This window comes from Choristoneura fumiferana, chromosome 5, assembly GCF_025370935.1.
Source record: "Choristoneura fumiferana chromosome 5, NRCan_CFum_1, whole genome shotgun sequence".
NCBI classification, from domain to species: domain Eukaryota; kingdom Metazoa; phylum Arthropoda; class Insecta; order Lepidoptera; family Tortricidae; genus Choristoneura; species Choristoneura fumiferana.
Genome location: NC_133476.1, coordinates 2,482,539 through 2,502,900, shown reverse-complemented (window position 1 = coordinate 2,502,900; position 20,362 = coordinate 2,482,539). Strand labels below are relative to the sequence as shown.

At 36.4% G+C, this 20,362-nt stretch overlaps 2 protein-coding genes across 5 annotated transcripts in view; both read right to left on the bottom strand.

Annotated features, from left to right (window-relative positions):
• Nucleotides 1-16,734, bottom strand: part of if (integrin subunit alpha inflated) — a 186,413-nt gene extending 169,679 nt beyond the window's left edge. For 2 of the 4 annotated variants that reach the window (XM_074087518.1, XM_074087520.1), the window contains exon 1: nt 16,416-16,734. In XM_074087518.1, coding sequence (XP_073943619.1) covers nt 16,416-16,561 — 146 coding nt within the window. In that variant the 5' untranslated portion in view covers nt 16,562-16,734. The remainder of the gene's footprint in view (nt 1-16,415) is intronic. The other 2 variants (XM_074087519.1, XM_074087521.1) reach the window with 1 other exon arrangement.
• A 1,679-nt stretch (nt 16,735-18,413) lies between these two features.
• hob (bridge-like lipid transfer protein family member hobbit) overlaps nt 18,414-20,362 on the bottom strand; it is a 61,581-nt gene continuing 59,632 nt past the window's right edge. Inside the window, exons 29-30 of the mRNA XM_074087294.1 lie at nt 20,232-20,343; nt 18,414-19,602 (exon numbers count right to left, since the gene is read on the bottom strand). Coding sequence (XP_073943395.1) covers nt 19,540-19,602; nt 20,232-20,343 — 175 coding nt within the window. The 3' untranslated portion in view covers nt 18,414-19,539. The remainder of the gene's footprint in view (nt 19,603-20,231; nt 20,344-20,362) is intronic.

The window sequence follows — 20,362 nt, the reverse complement described above, 5'->3', positions numbered from 1 at the left end:
AGCTTTTATTAAGTTTCACCTGTTTGTTTGTTTGGGTCAAATCTTAGAAGCTAAATGTGACCAACATCCAGTAGTCTGATCGACTTGAAATTTAAATTTGTAAATAAATGTAAATTTGGTGACAATACAATAATGAACAATCTGGTAGTGACAGCATCTTGGTACTGCTAGGATCGTCTCCGCGGAAAGGAACTCGTCAACGGTTATTAGTACCGACTTGAGATTTGGTACGGATATGTAGTTTAGATGACAATGCAAGTACAGTGAAAAAAGTACAGTCAGCAAAAAAAATTGTATTAAAAATGAAATTTTTAACAAAAACGTATTTATCTCTTTAATTTACACTTAAGTTTATTCGAAGGCCCAAGCCCTCTTGTTCTGAGAGGAGGCCTGTGCCCAGCAGTGGGACGTATATAGGCTGGGATGATGAAAGTTTATTCGAAGAAGCAATGTCAAGCAATTTCTCTGTGTGTACTGTCACCAGCACGAATATCTGACACAACAAGCGTGCATAAATATCTGACACGACTTTATTTCTAGGGCTGGAAGGACGTGTCAGATATTTTTGCACGCTCCGCTGTGGCAGATATGAATGCTGGTGACTGTACCTGTTTTCTGTATCGCTTACTATTGCGGTGTACAATAAAGAGTCATTGCATTCCTTCCTTCCTTTCCTTGGTTCCTTTTAAAGTGTAGAGTGGAACCCTAATTAAAAAGATCCCACATTGAAGTTAGCATATACTACGTCCTCTGTCAATGTTAATCACATTTTAATATTAATTAAATTTCACTTATAGCGTTCGGCTTCCGGGCCGCGTCCGGCGTGCGCCTGCGCATACGGAGCAGCGCCATCTGGAGGACGGCGGCGACTTCCGGCGCCCATCCGGGAATGTCAGAAATGGGAATTATCATTTCGTTTTTAGTTACAAATTTAAGAAGGGTTGAAGTAAATGTGCTTATAGTAAAAGGTGTATTAGAATTTTTGAGAAAAAAATTATAGACAACGGCCGTTATGAGTAAATCCTAACACAAGTAAATCCTAACAAACAACTATGAAATTTCTAAACTTTGACATTATATAGACAAATTGCTAATTTTTGCGTGTGACAGAATAGTACAGTCAAACAAACTGAATCATGATCATGACCCTGGGTGGAACCTTTGCGCCACTAATTGTCATATTAACATCTCATAGTTTTGTCAAGGAAATCATAATGAAATTGATTATTAAAAAGTTCCACCTTGCACGCTTCAGTTTGTTCGACTTTACCTAAGAATAGTATTCTTCTTCCCAGCCTATATACGTCCTACTGTTGGGCACAGGCCTCCTCTCAGAACAAGAGGGCTTGAGCCATAGTTCCCTATTGGTGGCCTAGTAAGCCGTGGTGGCCTAGTGGTTTGACCTATCGCCTCTCAAGCAGAGGGTCGATGGGTTCGAACCCCGGCTCGCACTTCTGAGTTTTTCGAAATTCATGTGCGGAATTCAATTTGAAATTTACCACGAGCTTTGCGGTGAAGGAAAACATCGTGAGGAAACCTGCACAAACCTGCGAAGCAATTCAATGGTGCGTGTGATGTTCCCAATCCGCACTGGGCCCGCGTGGGAACCTAAGAATAGTATTCTTTTCCAATGGTTCACACTGTGAATATTTAGAAACTTCATGGGTGTGCAATGTAATAAGACATCGAGTGATTGCTGCGCTGCATTCGTTTATTTTGATTTTGAATTTTTATTTTACTATCAACCGTGCAAGTGCGCCCTTCCTATCAGGAGAGGGTAACAGGAGAGAAAAAATATATATTTTTAAGCAATAGGTTTTCGGATAAACTTGCTAATACTTGATTGAACCCGCATCGCTGCTCACTTTGCCGATCACACCAAAACGCACCCGACAAACCCATGCGAATAATTCCAGTCGCTTGCATACACCATTTAATCCGTTGTTTTCTTTTTATATCGTCGACCCGTGTGGTGTCGGGTTAGAATTACACCTCTCCATTTCTTCCGTGGATGTCGTAAGAGGCGACAAAGGATATAGGTTAAAATATACCGTAGGCGACAGGCTTGCTGTCAATTGTACCGTCTTTGTCAAACTTAAATCCTAAAATTGCTAACAGTGGCTCCGAAGCCGTAACGTTTCGTGTGCTCTGCCTATCCCATTTGGGAACACAGGCGTGATGTTTGTGTTTGTGTATCGTATTTATTTATAGAAATTAGAGCCCTTTTTCAATACTTTAATTTTATAAAACTTAACATAATTATAGAAATCGATAGAACTAAGAACAAATTCCAACAATCGAACAAGCGTGAGTTCATCGTAAATCCATCGGTTTATCCTCTAACCGATTCTATAATCAACTACATAACGTATAATTTTATCTCAACAGTTGTGCAGTTAACGATATGTAATCATTAAACTTGTCCCTGAATCACCTTGGATCGTCATCGTTATGTCACTGCGCAGCCTCGCATGACATAAGCTTGCTCAGTTAAACTTGATCTTTGCATATTTCCTTTCTAATTAAGTCAATGACTTGATTTTTATCTCAGCAACACAATACTCTGTAATGCCAAAGTAATAAGATACAAACACTAAGTCAAAACTTTGAAAGAACCACGAAAAAATATTTTGTTTGGCAGGAATACCTACTTATTACAAATTATTTATTTTTGTTTTGAACATGAAACTACCGTGAGACTTACTCATATTGAATAATATTGCAACGGATAACTCACGTCTTAAATCGAGTTTAGCTCGACATGTTTCGGGCTATTTCGTAGCCCTTCTTCATAGAAGCACAAGAGCAGAAGCTATAGAGAAGGGCTACGAAATAGCCCGAATCATGTCCAGCTAAACTCGATTTAAGACGTGAGTTATCCGTTACAATATCATTTAATATATTTTTTGTTTCCTTTTAGTAAAAAAATACAGTGTTATAGATCAGTCATAGTGTGATTAAATCACGACTAATTCTGAAGCTGATTGGGGAATCTTTTTTTTGTTCGCCAAGGTCAACTACATGATGAGGTTATCGAACATTTTACTACCGAACTCCAAGAAATATGACGATATGTTGTATTTCTATTAAAAGGACTTGATTTTTTTACACAAACACTTCGTACTTGTTTACTTTAATTCTACTAACAGTACGAAGCTCGTCCGTCTATTCTTCGCACATAAATATTTGAAAGTGTATTTATCGAACATGTCTTAATAACAATTCAATTTAACCCTCGGTAAAGCCAGTTATAGGGGCAGCTACCCTACCAGCAACCATTATTGACTACCACAATATTGACTCTGACAACAATAACTTTTTAATCACAATATCAAACTCAATTGAAAACAAAATTGCGCTTCGCAGACAGTAAATTACGTTGTACTGCAAAAAGGGTACTTGCAAGGAACCATAACCGCAAAAAATATCCATTAAACGTGTTGGCTGCGCTGAGAAACTCAAACACACACTACCATCTTTTATTTTTATAAAGGATTACCCATTAATCCTTGTTTTTGTGTCCGAGGTAACCGACAGCAAAACTTTCGTTTATTTTACAATCATGAAAGTAGCTTGCGTCTTCGCTCTCGTATCGTCATCGCGTGAGAATTAAAAAAAAAACATCCTTTCTTGTTTTGTTTATGTCACGAAGGGAGCGTCTATGTAAAATTTCAGCCTTCTAGGTGCAAGTGTCGGGGTCTGATATATAATAATATGATATACCACACATATCCATAAATGAAATTAAATTAATTACGTCGCACATTTACGGGGAACATAGTTGCAAATTTCATAGCAATGAGAGACGGAAGGGGGGAGGTCGTGTTAAAAATGGTCAGAATTGGTCTGATATAATTACTTGTATAACTATATTATTATATAACTCGTAAAGTTTGTTATCACATCACCGCCGTCGCGTAAAAAAAATATGCCGTTAGAAAAGAGATATTACGCTATTAATGCTAAGTTGTTTATGTACTATAATTCAACGTTATTTGGGATTGTAATAAGCAGTTCAGTTGCAATGCAACGTGTTCTAAGAAGTTCACCCACGCGGCGTACGTCAACATCACCTTGCGGTTTCATGGTGATGAGGATTTGCAATTCTACAAATTAAAAATCACAATAATGATTAATACACCTCACTTGACAGTTTTTGTGAGTTATCGTTCATTGTGGTGTTCTAAGAGAGCGTTTGGTCAACAGAGGACGTCTTCCGGCTGATAATGGGATTATACTTTTAATACCTACCTACTCCACCGACGTTGCTCGAAGAATTAGTTCGCTGAAGTGGCGTTGGGCTAGCCACGTCCGTTGCAGGACCGATGAGAGGAGCAGCGAGTCCTCGAATGGAGACCACGACCCGAAAACGCAGTATAAGGACGTCCTGAGGTGGACGGTGGATGCGAGGGGCTGAAGAGAGAGTGTTGTGGCGCGCTGGTGTGGACTGCTGCAGGCTGATGATGACCTAATAATCCAAGCATGTAGGAACATGCTCTCGACAGAGAACGGGACTCCTTTGCCTAGCAGTGGAACACGTTAACGGGCTATGCAAAAAAATTGAACTTTCTAGAACTCTTTTCTTTTCTTGCAAAAAATACGAGCTCATAACTTTACTACGGTACTGATATTGCACATAACACATTCTGATCAACCCATAAACACCAACCTTTCGCATAAAAATCAAACAAGATATCCAACTTAATGGTACCACATTTCGAAACCCTTCGAAAGTAATCTGACATTTAAGAACAAACTATATCAATCAAGGGAAAGCAGAGCAGTTGCGCCATCGATTGGTATATAGGTAACAGTTGTAGCGACATTTCCGTTGCTGACGATCACCAATTAATTAGCTTTGTTGTTATTAAACTTTTCGCGCGATTCCGTAATGGTATGAAATGTCATACGGGATCGTCGAACGAATATTTGCGTTCGATTTTACGCACAGGCACATTAAAAAGTAATTTAATTTTGTTTATGAGCAGCATTAATAATAGACTGGAATTTCTAGTTTTCGAAACGCTATTCTTTTTTTTAATATTCGGTACCGTTAAGCGATTCGAACACAATCCGGGAGTAACGTAAAGACGTCGTATAAAAAATGTATCTCAAATATGCGTCAAAACTGAGTATTAAGTAATGAACTTTTAGGCAGATTTATATGGCGCGTGGTATAGTCTTAATCTATAAAGCTTCTGATTTAGCATAATGTCATCGAGCCAGCCAATCTGTTATCAAGCTTCTTATAAAAAAAACTTTCTCTACTCAGATTAGGGTTTGTTTGAAATTTCACTCTAATGGTGTTATATCAAGAGGAAGAGGTCCGTTTGAGGTTACAGTCTTGCTTGCGATTGGCTCATTTAGTTAGTTATGTAACCAACCAAATACAAACGTGACACAAATGTCAAACTTGTCAAACGGACCTCACTAGCGCCAAACTAGTCTTGATAGACTAGTACCTATCGAATTGTTAGTTGTATGGTCCATAGTCATGTTTTTTATGGCAAGGTAAAAAACGCACCGGCGAGTTATTTGTGGGACAGCTATCACCACCATCATAATTTAGTGTACTCTACGCACTACGTACAAGCGGGTAGATATAGTATTATCCTTAAACCCATTTGCGCGGGCGCATTTCTTCTCTCCGATCCGGGTCAAGGCGGATTGCATTCACGGAATGCGCACTCATCGACGCCAATACGAGTATATTGTCCAGAAAAATTATTAAACTGACATTGACCTAAAACAATACTTGGTGGAATCTTTGGTTAATTATTCATAATTGCATGGAAGTGACACTGACCTATATTAATATTAATATGTGTACCTACGTATTCTTGGTATAAGGAAAGGAACATAATACATATTACGTTCCACGTAATATTGTGGCATTGACATTTCATTAAAATAAGTTTTAGTAGGCCAAATACAGCTATGTTACAGTTTTGATGATTGTGCATCGAAATTCCAATAAAGCTGATTGTCATTTTGACGTGCATAAGCCGTTGAACCTGGTAGCGACTTAGCAATTTGATCGAATCTACCTACTTGTTGCACTTTGTTATTTTTTTTTTGTTATTGTGTCGCTAAGGGAACAAAATTAATTAAATACAATGTACAAGTATGTAGGAGAGCTAGCTTTTTCATGCGTTTATATGTAAGTATAGTCCAGTTTATAAACTTGTGAGCAAAAATTTGATCAAAAATATCTGAACACGCTTCTACGCGGTTGAAAATAGAATCGTCTTCAGATATTTTTAATCAAATTTTTGCTCACACGTTTATGAACTCGACTGTATATATGTAGGTGTATATATACTTATTTCTTTGGTCCTTTCTGTAGTCTAAACGGATAGGCGGTTTTCAACATATAATATCACTAAATTCGTCAAGAGTTGCTCATTCGGACTATTTCTGACTAACCAAACTACTATACGAAATGTTCTATATTCATACTGGGGTACCTTGCAAGGTATACTTGTTTAGGACTCGAAAAAAATCTGAATAACTCCATTGTTCCACTACTTGCTGTATCCCGCTTGTGTCACATAAATTGCCAAAAAACAATAACCTTTGTAATTGAAGATGTTAGTTCTTCAAAATGGCTACCAGTCACGCCTGAACTCACTTAAATCAACTGATATGAGATGACTGAGCTTCTCGAGTAACTTCATGATTCACGAGACCTAATCACGTCACGTGAGCCAAAAGGCGCTAACACTCATTCTAACTTCCATGATGTCTTTTCATTAAGCCTATTGCTTCTAGTTTGTAGAGTCATGAAAGCATAATTTGTTCTGAATTTTGCAAATGTCATCTTTAGGTTAGTAAAAATTGGGATAAAAAAACATTTCTGATAATAATAAAGGAAATAAAACACTATACAAATCACAAATAGCCAGCATTCGCTCGCAATTTCATTTTGCTGAACTTTCTCGGTAAAAAAAGTTTCCATACATAGATTTTTTAATCGGTATGTAATGTACAATATATACGTATGTAGACTTTGTATGCCTCCTGGCATTTTACTACGAATTTCGAAATCCGATAATATGATATGTTTATTATAAAATGTGAAGCCGTGGTGGCCTAGTGGTTTGACCGATCGCCTCTCGAGCAGAGGGTCGTGGGTTCAAACCCCGGCTCGCACCTCTGAGGTTTTCGAAATTCATATGCGGCATTTGAAATTTACCACGAGCTTTGCGGTGAAGGAAAACATCGTGAGGAAACCTGCACAAACCTGCGAAGCAATTCAATGGTGCGTGTGAAGTTCCCAATTCGCACTGGGCCCGCGTGGGAACTACGGCCCAAGCCCTCTTGTTCTGAGAGGAGGCCTGTGCCCAGCAGTGGGACGCATATAGGCTGGGATGATGGATGATTATAAAATATGCCTTGAAAATCTAAGTTTGTCAGTTATGACCATATACGCTGGGCAGTTCCGAGTACCAACAAATAAAGATTGCCATTCATGCGGCGTTAATTGTACAGTTAGAGTTGTTACAGCGTTTTAAGTTCACACTGCTGACTTTGACCTTCGCAGTCAATTTAGGGTTAATTAACATAAGCGAGAATTGCCAATGAACGCCGTTATTTAAGCAGTGTAGAGCAATTATGTCGTTCGGTCAACCTCAGTGGTTTTATGAGGATTTTGTAGTTCGGTTTATCACACACGGTGAAAATGGTTTCCACCTCAACATTAGCCGATATTGGTCAATTTTTGATTTTTTTGTCAGTGAATGGCTAAAGCTAGGTTCGTATTTTTATTTTAGAAGGTTTTATTATTTAACATGTTTTATTGTTTTAACTTATTTCGGCAAAATTAATTTTATTTGTTAGTTAGATTGGTCGATATTACTTAAACAATATTCCAGAAAATGAAACATACATAATGTTTTATTTTCTTTATCAAAATCTTTACATATAGACGCACCCATTCTTATATCCCGGTTGTTAATACCATCGTAATTTTAAAAGAAGTAGGTACTATAATTAAGAGTCTCAGAGGTTCTGGATAAGACGCACCGATCTCTTCCCGTCCGTATCGTTTAAGACGACTAAGAGACCTGATATTATTATATTATATATTTCATGCATAAACTTTAATTTCTTTTTCTTATTTCGAAGGTTGTCATGTTATGAATAAATTATGTCTTTCTTTCTATATGAGAGTGGGCAGTAGCGCTCTTTACCTATTGGCAATGGCAAAAAGCGCAAAAGGTTAACTAAAATTATCCTCTACTGACAACCACGACCACTTTGTAAAGAGGTAGCGACTGCGAAATAGAAGAGAATATTGATAGTTTAAAAAAAACCTTCGTGTTTTGTATTTGTATGTTGTTAAGACATATTTTAACGTAGATAGAACACGTACCGTAAAAGTTAGAGCCAAACGATAGTTATCTAAGACTACGCTATTCACACGCACGTTGTCACTGTTTACTACTTGTATTTCAAAAGCGAGGTACAATGGTTTTATGTATGGCGAGCGCACGCGCAGAGGCCGCGGCGGAACGGGGTCACGGACTGCGCCGGCGCCGGCGAGATGTCGCGGAAAATGCGTGCGTTACGCGAGTGAGAAATGAAATGGTTTGTAGAACTGTGGAACTGGCTGTTTTAAGTAGACATTTTTGGTGTTTTTTTAAAAAGATAGGCATCGCATCCGTTACTCAGCATATGTTATGGATGTGCGGTGGCATAGGCGGTGGTGATTGCTTTCTATCAGGTGACCCTCCTGCTCGTTTTTCCCTATCAAATAAAAAAGAGCAGCATTTGCGCGTTTTAAGACCATTTCATTTTTTTTGCAAATTTTTCTTTCAATATTTTGAGCAAGTTAGGTAAAGTTACGTTAATGAAATTGCAATAAGTATATTATTTTGCATCATATATTCTAGATCATCGATAGATTTGAGCTCCAAAGTAGCGAACAAGGAGGTTTTATTTTGCAAATCATTTAACAACTATAAGACTGGATTTATGCGTAGATCAGCGTGAGACAAAAAATCAGCTTTTGCATCATTCCGAAATCACTTGCAGCATGTCGAATAGGTACCCACGTCCATGTATTCTAATGAGTACATGCGATATTTATATTTGCCTCTCGCTCATTAGCTGTCAATTACCAGGAATCACGTTTGAACTAGCTGCCGACTGTAAAGCGGTACATTCACCTGTTTTTGCCAACACTCCCCGTTTCATCCAGTTAAGTTTTGTATGGCGTTTGTAGTGAATAACTAGCTTTAAGACTAATTGGAATACCAGAGACGACTCAGAGCGTTCACTTTTAAAACGAGAGATAAGGACAGGGTTATCACGTCAAGATGCTCAAAGCGCTATTCTGGAAATATTTAATAAGTACCTACTGTGGGATCAGTTTTTAATAACACAAGAAATCATACCTAGATGTAAAAGACACAACGGCTACCAACTTGATAGTATGTACTGATAAATGAGCTGCACAATGAGCAACATTTTAAATTATACAGAAATAATATAGCGCCACAAACGTATTGAACAGGTTTTGTGCTTTAAGATAGACCCTTGTAGATTTGTACTGTTTTGTCAATTTTTTACAAAATAATGTTTTCATTTCTCAATTTTTATATCACAAACGCTTTAAGTTATGTTCACCTAGCGAGCCCGAGTTACTACAATCATTGAATTGCCTGGCCGACAGCCAATAGTCCCTTCCAAAAGAAAGACCCAACGCCTTTCTAAGGACGATGATTGAATAGGGTAATGACTTGATTACACATTCCCGCAACGCGACCGCGTCGATAACTATCGCGCCGCGTCACGTCCGCGATATCGCCGCGATCTCGCGTCCGTTCTCAGAATAGGCGCGTACGCAACTATTCACTTGTTAATTGCATTTGATAACGCAGCTATTTTTCGACGTTGAGGTGAGTTTAAGATGACTTATGACTTCATTTGGCTTTGTGATAAGGTGTCCTTCAAATTCAAATTTAAATCATTTATTCAGTAAATAGGCCGCAATGGGCACTTTTACGCGTCATTTTTTAAACTACCAGCGCTTTCGGAAAGACCATCATTGCCAAGAAGAATGCGCCGCAAGAAACTTGTCGGAAAGTCATTTTTTCATAGTAAAATAATTAAAAACGACAGTACTTTCCTATACAATTAAAGAAAAAAAATTACAAAAAAAATAGATAATTAATAATAATAATAAAGGGCGTTCAGTGGAAGTGTAGAATGCTTCCACCGTCATAAATTTAAAAAAAATAGTTCTGAAATATACATTTCAGCTCAAGTAACCATTAAGCTTTTGGATTCTGAAGGCAAGGAAGGAAAGGCCTTGTGTCGGTTTGCTTGTACAAAATTTTATTAATATTGTACCTACATGTAATGTGGGTTACTTCGACACTACTTTACTTAGTCATACTTGTTAGAAACAAATGCTGCACTTCGTGAAGAAAGCAAGCCGCTTTGCACAGTGATAGTACACACTAAACTGAGTGATTTGACTCGCAGACTCGCTTGATTTGGGATATTAAACATTTAAATCGTTTATAAGTTTAGCTTGTAGAATTTATTGTTTTTTTTTAAAGAAATTTGTGCTTACATTTAAACTTTCATATTTCGTGAAATATGATAGGTATCGGTGTTAATTTTTTTTAAATACTTATTATGTACTCAGTAACATGTATATGCATTAAACCATTCATGTTGCTTACAGTTTTTTTAAGCAATCAATAAAAAACTACCAATCAGGTAAGAAAAAAAACTTGAGATGGTGTTTTTTGCCAAAAGTTTACAGTAAATATTTTTTTTATATTTTTTTGTAAATAATGAATGTTATGAGCTTTAATTTGAGATATTAAACATTGAAATCGGTCTATTACTTTAGCTTGTAGAATTTTTTGAAATATTTTTTAAAGAAATTTGTGCTCACATTTAAACTGTCATATTTCGTTAAATATGATAGGTATCGTGTCGGATTTTTTTTTTAAATACTTGTTATGTACTCAGTAATATGTACATGCATTAAACCATTCATGTTGCATACAGTTTTTTTTAAGCAATCAAGTAAAACTACAAATCAGGTAAGAAAAAAAAACTTAAGAGGCGTTTTTGACAAAAGTTTTTTGTAAATATTTTTTTTGTATTTTTTTATAAGTAACGTATATAATAGGCTCTCATTGAGATATTAAACATAGAAATCGGTTTATTACTTTAGCTTGTAGAATTTTTTGAAATATTTTTAAAGAAGTGGCGCCATCTCTGTTCCTAAGGGGTGAACTTCCGCTGCTGCGAGTCAAATCACTCAGTTTAGTGTGTACTATCACTGTGCAAAGCGGCTTGCTTTCTTCACGAAGTGCAGCATCCGGCCAAAAAATGGCCTTAACAAGTATGACTAACTAGTATGTTCATACCATCCCCGCTTTTAGAATAGGACCATCGACATCTATGTATAGACTGCATGTTTCTTGCATCAAAACGGCGCACAAAATATTTGATTTGTGAACCTTTCACTCAACTTTCACTATTTTGTTGACGTCCGTGACAGGGGTTGTGTCAAAGTAATATTGATGATTGATGCGCCGCGCGTTTTGTTCCAAACGCCAGTCTAGTGCCGTAACTGCGTAAGATACACGGACACATCGCTTCCCGGGGGTGTCGTACAAGGCGACTTAGAGCATTAAGACAACTTTCTACCTGTACCTATGTATATTATCATATCATATAGAATAAATGTTTTCTTTCATTTCTTTCTTTCAGATATAAGTAGATCGAATAAATCGGTTTTGAAAAAAAAAACTTGCTGGAAAGCTGTTTGACTTATTAACTACCAGCTTTTGCCCGCAGCTTCGTCCGCGTGGAATTCAGTTACCGCGCGCTGTTCCCTCGAGAAATGTGCATTTTTGGGGATAAAAAGTAGCCTATGTCACTCTAAGGCCCATAATCTCTGTGCCAAAAATCACGACGATCCGTTGCACACTCACACTCATATTTATAATATTAAGTATAATAAAGGATATCTATTTATTCCACATAAAACCAAACATGATTATATTATTTATTTTCTTTACAACCAACCCTTTTTTTGACATCACACCAGACGGTTAATAGCCATAGATAAATGTAAATATCTCGATCGCACCACAAACCCAGTTCAATGGCGTTTCAATCAACAATCAATAAAATGGCCACAGCTGCACCGCAAATGGACGGACGAACACATTACTTATCTTTACCATTAGTCGGATAAAGGCCACTTGTTCGTCTTAATGACCTCTGGATGACGAAAAAGTAGATTTGGCCATAAATCACTAGGACTGTTTTAGGGTTGTCAGACGGTGCATTACGGTGTTTGAAGCAGATAACATAACGAATACTGAATACTGTTTAAGCGTTTAAAAAGAAAGAAAAAACCATTTATTTATAGCAACAATAACAAATACACAGACCAAAAATACAAACATAAATATATATAAATTATACACAAAGGTTCCGCCTCAATATGTCGCTGTACCTACGTAGGTCTGTCTGTTAACTTGTAAAAAGACAAATTTTGTAATTTGGTTCTGTTCCTGTGTTATTTTATTATAAAGATAATTATCATCTCGGCCTATATACGTCCCACTGTGGGGCACAGGCCTCATCTCAGGATGAGAGGGATCCCACGCGGCCTCAATCGGATTGGGAACTTTACACACACCATTGAGTTTCCTCATATGTTTTCCTTTACCGTATAATAAAGATATAAAAAGTGAAAAATAAACTTGAAACTGTTGAAAGGTTAACTAGAATAGATCACTTTAAGGGATAAGTTCGCTTTTATACAACATTTGTCCTGTAATATGTTAATTCAATGTATTTTACGTACCTACAATGACGAGTTGTACAAACATACATAACTAATTACTATTGATAAATAAGCATCTATTATTTATCAGCATATTTTTGCGGTTTTACCCACTTGTAGTTAAAAAATTTCGCTGTCGTTCCCATATGAATTACAAAATAGGTTTAAACTCATGCACGTATGAAATCGGTTGAATATGCTTGATAAATAACTGTGTATGACTTTGTAACATATGTGCTAACCCTAACATCACCCTGTAGCGACATAAATGCACGTCTAATTCGAGGGAAAAAAGCTAAAAAGGGCGTGCGCGGGCGCATGTGTCGCGCATGTGCCGTTTCCGGTCACAAATAAGTATTTTTGCGCCCCATTGTCTACAGGGTGTCAAAGATAATAGAGCTATGGCTGTCATTGATGAGTTGCCGTTCTGTTTATTTTATTTGGAAAGAAAAATATACGTTTATTTTGTCGCAGCTGGAATGGGAGCTAAACCTACCTATTCACTGTTTGTTGTTACAAATACTAAATTACTAGCCGAGACTCCGTACGCGTATAAATTCGTTTAGCGCTATTCCGCAGAAACTATGCAATTTTGCGGGATAAAAACTATCCTAGGTCTTACCCCGGGACTAAAACTACCTGTATTGTGTACCGAATCATCTAAATCGGTTTAGCAGTTAGACGTGATGAGGTAACAAACAATTAAACTTACAAACTTACGCATTTATAAATAAAAGTGGGTTTAGTGATTTATTATGAAGACAACAAAAGAAAAATGATGATAATCCTGAAATACAATATGCCGTGTGTTTTTAATGATATATCGAAATATTAAGCCTAAATTATGTCCTAGAATCTAAATAGGTAATTTAATGTACCTACAGGGTGTCAAGGGAAGTTGTGTCAAGTTAAGTCCAAAAGTAGAGCACCTCAAGGGGTATCTGAATAACCCCTATGTATATTTCGCTGTTTTGCGAAATATAGAAGTTATGAATTTTATTATAGTATTTTATGCAACAGTTGTATAACAGGGTTCAAAAAAGGTGAGTGGCGTGAGTTATGATTTGAGCTTTAGCGAACATCGTAAGAAAAAGACGCCACGAGCTTTTTTTGACTAACTTTTACAACGTTGCATACAATACTTTTTCTTTGACTGGGTACTTATTAATTACAATGCAAAATTAGAGAAACAGTAAACTTTAAATGTTTTCATACTTTAGTAAAAAGTATGTCAAACGCAAAGAGAAGGTAAACAACAATAAACAAGTGAGAAATATGAAAATGTCAAAATTTGTCTAAGTAAAATTTTGTTTTTGATTAACGTTTACTTGCCTGTGACGATGTTAAAATACGCGTTACTTAAATGTTGGCAGGCTATGGATTATGTTCGGAAAGTTTTTATTCTGTATAAAAACCATATTAAGTAACTGGCTGCACCTTAGCCTGTCCGATCGTATCCGAATTAAGAAAAAAAAAGTAAGTGGTTGCAGTATCGTTTTAGCAACATTATGATACAGTGCTGTTATGGGGAATAGACAATATACGACTTTTCCAGAATCTTGTTATTTATGCTGTTATATTACTGTTCGTGATTAAGTAAATCACAGATTACAGTATAGGCGTAGAAAAAATATATCCATACTAATATTATAAATGCGAAAGTGTGTGTGTTTGTGTGTATGTTTGTCCGTCTTTCACGTCGAAACGGAGCCACGGATCACCGTGTTTTTTTGGCATAGAGATAGTTTATGGGCCAGAGAGTGACATAGGCTACTTTTTATCCTGGAAAAATTCATAGTTCCCGAGGGAATAGGGCGCGATAACCGAAATCCACGCGGGCGGAGCCGCGGGCAAAAGCTAGTAAATGAATAAATTTAAAAGTTAATGATGTAAAGTATATTTGAAGAAAGTTTGAAACAAAAAGAGTATTAATGGTGCTCTTAAAACCGGTCGATAACTTACAAATGAAATTAAAACTAAGCAAAACGATTATGACGCATTTTTCTAGTGCAATTAACCTATTAGATTATAATAACCAGACGAAATACTTGTTGAAAATCTAGGCGACAAAAAAATTTCTTTTTATGCTCTAGCTAGTGCACAAAGTAAAATCTTCGCCTAAGACCAAGGTAATCAGGTGTCAACAGCCACGAACAAAAAAGTTTCTTAATATCTATTTTTATTTTTTTATTTTAAATAAATCAATAAAACTAAAAATTTATAATTATATAGAAATGCATGAAAAATAAAAGGTACCTAGTAAGTGAAAAATTGTTTCCACTGTTGCTATTTCATACCCTCTTAATCGAAGTGAAAAGCAGAGTGTAAATCTCGAGCATTAAACCCATTTTTCCCTCGACGTACCGGCTCGGGTGGCTATACGAACGTCTCGGGTAAAATAGCTCGTTTTATGCTCTTGTTGTACAATCTTCTATAGTCCACATAATTAAACAAAAAAGCGATATCTAGATATCTACCGTTTTTGAGTCTGCCATGTGTATTTAATACAATACAATGTGTATGCAAATAAAACAGTTTCACTCTCAAGGTGAGAGTTGTTTACAGCTCTGCCGCCAATAATCTAGGTTTACCTAACACACTTTTTCTATCTGTACCAAAACCAACATATCTGCTGAAAACAAAAATACCAGTATTCAGTAAGAAATTTCTGCCGGATGAACTATCCGCATAGAGAAACGAGAACTTTATATTTATTGGAATAATGTTCAAAATTACAAAACTGGGAATTCGCAGATCTTTGTAAAATCTGGATATGTATGTATTCCTGATTTTCTAAACATACTTATGTAAGTAGGTATGCTAAGGAAATCAGGAATTACAAGGACATAATATTGAACAAAAAAGGACAAAAAATTGTACTCTCAGGAGGTAGATAATGTAGTTTATCTAGTTACATATAAAAATAGGTATTTATTAAGTAGAATAAATGATATTAGTCGATCTCTAGACAAGAGCGAAGGATCACGTCATTTCACAGACGAGAATCAATTCGCAAATATTAAAACTGTTAAAAGCAACTCCGGCGATGATGTCATAGCGATCTCACAAACCAATCGATGGCAAACGGTAGGTAAAATATTATACAGATGTAGAGAAACATACCTAGCAACTCTATCGTTTAAGAAATATTGATAGCGCTGGCGATTGTATTACAGCGAACTATTTATTAGGACTCTACGTACTACATTAATTTCAAACTCTAGTTTTTAGGAATCATAATGCACATTAATTTCGGACAAGTTTTTTTTTTTTTTATTTAGCTCGCGTGGTTTATGTACATAATAAGTTTTATTTATATACTTTTTTTACCTATTTGTGTCAATATTCAGGAGGTTACCTCCTGACTGAAATTAATTATTTTATTATATGATAGAGGCAGGCGGAAAACGAGCAGGCGGGTCACCTGATGGAAGGCAATCACCGCCGCCCATGGACATCCATAACTTAAGCTGAGTTACAGATGCGTTGCTGGCCCTTTGAGAAATGATTAGGATAGTTTTCGCAGAGAAAAAATACATATTTAATTCTCAACATCTTATTCTCTAAAAAAACATGCAATAGTACTTACATCTTTTCGTTGCCATCGATGTGCGCTTGCACTGTAAATCCAAACATAGAGTTATTGCTACCCCTGTAAACTACCCTCGAGGGTATGTCCACATTGAACCCCGCGGCCGCGGCCGCACACAACAGAACACACAAAACCACCGCCATTGTCAGAAAACACAACACACAATTAAAACTTAGACACTTTTAAAATAAACTCGTCCTCATATTTCGTTCGTAGTCGAGTCGTTTGCGGAGGGACGTGCGGTCGCCCCGGCGGTCGGCGGAGTACTGAGACTGAGTTGGTTTGGTTGATGACTGAACGCGAACTGACTCTAGCCTTGCTTGTGCTGAGACTGAACGACTGAAGGAATCGTTTTTCGCGGGCTTTCTTGGTAACATGACCGAGATTGTATTTTGGTGCGGTTATTCACGAATGTTTACGCGCTTGTAGGTGATGTCCCTGAAAAAATCGAAAGGAAAATAAATGGGAGCGTTGGGATTTGAGGATAAATAGTCGCAAATTTTCAGAGTATCCCGTAGTTTTGTTGGAGTTTCTTGACCTGCTTTTTTCCAGTAGTTTCTGCAGTATAATCTCGTGTCTCGGTGTTTGTGGTCACACTCCTCCGAAACGGCTCGACCGATTTTTACGTTTTTTTTTTTGGATTTTTAGTAGGTACAAGACTCCCTATTTTATATGGCAGAACATCGTTTGCCGGGCCAGCTAGTAATGTATATATCTTGTGGTTATATTAACTGAAAATTTACAATAAACTTTACAATTACTTAAGTGCTCGTTCGTTTTGGTCAAAATATAGATTCAATTCCATTTTCAAAAACTACAGTCGGTTTTAGAAATGCTCTTGTTTTACATATTGAACTACATCTAGAAATAACACATACATTTTAATAAATTAGATATTAATAGGTTTGGAAAATAAAACTTCATTTCAATGTCGCCGCATTTAATAACAAATCCTTCAAAACATAATCTTCAAATATAATATAAAAATAACAAGCATCGTATAAAAAATCCTAAAGAATACTGAATTTGTTCTTAACTTACTGGTTTTAAATAATTCTAGACTCACTATTTCATAATTATAATAGGAATATACTTTAATTCTATGATAAGTGCCGATTTAAATGTAAATACACTGAAAGTTAGATGTATAACATACATTTTAATTACACTAACTTGATGGTCTACGTAATTTTATGAATACAACCAATTTATTTTTTACTACATCATAAACAACGCAACTTGTCTAGGTGCTCAAAAATACTAAACTACGCGATCGGCAGTACGGTCGTGTTCAAAGTTGAGCACCTAGATGGCGCTGATTTTGGCGGTTGTACCTAGCATAATGTTAATACGGTATTTGACAACTCCTGAATTTGCCATATCTCAATATTATTATGAAAATATAGATATACAGAGAACTTAAATCGGTTGAAAATTGGATTTATAGTGATTTTTTGAAAAATCTATATACCTGTCTTTTTCTCAAACGCTTTTCTCTATGCAGCAAGTATGGCGGTACTGGCGTGTGACGTCACATGCCAGTATGTCTTTCTCTGTCTAATCTTGAATTTCAAACCTTTATAGCTTTGTTATTTGTAAAGGTAGCTTTTTTTTTTTGTCTATTCGATAACAGGCATTGTGTAGTTTTAATTTATAAAACATATACCAAATAGTCAAAAACCGTATTAGGGATAACGTGGTTTTGCTATAATCGTTGCAGTGGTTTATTGTTAGCCAAATGAAAATAAAGGCAACTTGAGTTTCATCGGTAAAATTAAATCAATAATATGTTTGTTTATTTTTAACATAAAACTGACCCGACATTAACCGGTCGTATTGGACATTAACCAGGTGCATCTCACTGGTTCAGTAACAGCCTATTCACTCTAGCCTTGAAGAGCCCTAGTTTGTATTAATCCGGAAATTCAGGCGATGGGAGCGAATTCCATCAGAATACATTTAATTAAATGAAAAGTATTTGTACTGTGTCCTATTAATAGGGAACTATATTTATTAGTATTTCTGTTTTAACAATGAAACTAGGTCTCCCCTATTTTCTTTTGGGAGGTATATTATATTATTATATTATCTCCTACATAATAACACAAACACCTAATAAAAACCTTACACAGACCAATTTAGTAATTTGGTAAAAATAAATTAAAATATAGAATTATGTGTTTGAAAACCTGGTCAAATATGTTGAAAATATATCATTGGTATTCATTCAATTGAAATCGGTTAGTTCCATATTGACGTACCTTCTCATCAGAAACAATAAGACTGCACGTTTCTTTGCTTATGAACATGTAACTTCAGTAGTTTAGGTATTTATTATAAAATAAAATTGCACACAAAATAAAACTTAAATTAAATAGTCTTGTTCTAATCCACATTTACCGTCTTTTATGGAATATTTAATTTACGGAAATGGTCGTAATTAGTATCGGTCAGCAAAAAGAGGAAAACGGTAGTTAACTACAATGTATTCATAAATCAAGTTCTGAGATCTGTAGATCTCGCGATCTCTCATTCTGAGAGGAGGCCTGTGCCCAGCAGTGGGACGTATATAGGATGGGATGATGATGAGATCTCGCCAGATTTTTGAAATGGCAGAAATAGGATATGTTTTACGTTTTCAATACCCATGACTGCCGATTTGAAAGATTTCCAAATACTAAATTAATTTCCTTAAAATTATCGATAATAATTATCGAACCTGCTCAATAAAAATTACGAGATTCAGTTGAGAAATTCGATTCCGTAGAGGAGCCGAGAGTATTTATGTCTAAAATAAAATTAGCTTTTGTTTGCATAGTATACAGATATCCTACTAAGCCAGGTCACGAAATTCTCATTCTGATCGCGGACCGATAATAATTTTCATCTCTGTATTAAAAATCTCTAAAGTACTCATATTATGTCTTAACACCTATTAGGTATTTCTAATTATGATGAACAACATCATATTGTTCAATACAAATACATTATAATTATATTTGGTCTTCTATATTTTCATCTGTCTCATAGGCCTAAGCTAGCGTGAACTACGCTTAAGCTATGGGAGATTCTAGACAGAATCTTACGCAGCTATTGGTTCGTTCTAGTATAAATGCTTGCGCTAGGATTTGGAAAATTTGAATACGCCTGGTGTGCCCTTTTTCTGCGGTTTGTTCTCTGCCACCTAGAAATTGGAAAATATTATTCGAAAAACCCTAAAAATATCGATATAATTTGAATATATATGAAAATGTTTTTCCGACTCAATTAAGACATTTTGAAACGAAACATTTCCGAAGGGATTCGAACCCGCACCTACTGCATTAATCGCTTGCGTACGCCAATAGTTAGGTTAGGGATACTCATAGGACCACTTTGTTGTCGATCTGTTCGTCTTAACCGTGAGTGTTAACCTAACTTCTGTTTCTGCTCCGGAGGTTTTTTTTAAATCTATGAACGCAGTTTTTCCTGTCACTAAAATCAACAACATGGTTTCTAATGACAGATTTTTGTATGTCCTCTAATGTCAGACTTGCTCATACTGACCGATCTAAATGTGCACTCTGTATGACTTCGGTTACACGCTCATCGCTCACGCGCATCATCTGATTTTCTGTCATTCACAATGGAATGACGAATATTATTGAAATGATTTAATTTTCATCAGTTTGGTTTGGACCACCAGTCCGTCAGTCTGAAAGGGCTACCCGGTAATTCTATCGTCATTCAGACTAGAATGGACTGAACTGACGCCAGAATTAAGGTGTGTAACCGATGCCTATAGGCTAGTAATAATCATAAAGCATGTCTCACAGTCCGCTCGCCGAGCAGCAGCCGGGCTTTGTCTTCTTCGTGCGGCTCAGGCGCGGCCGCTGCGCGCCGGTGCAGCTGCAGCTTCTGGCGAATCGCTTGCGACAGGATCACCCTGCGATAGGTAACAACAT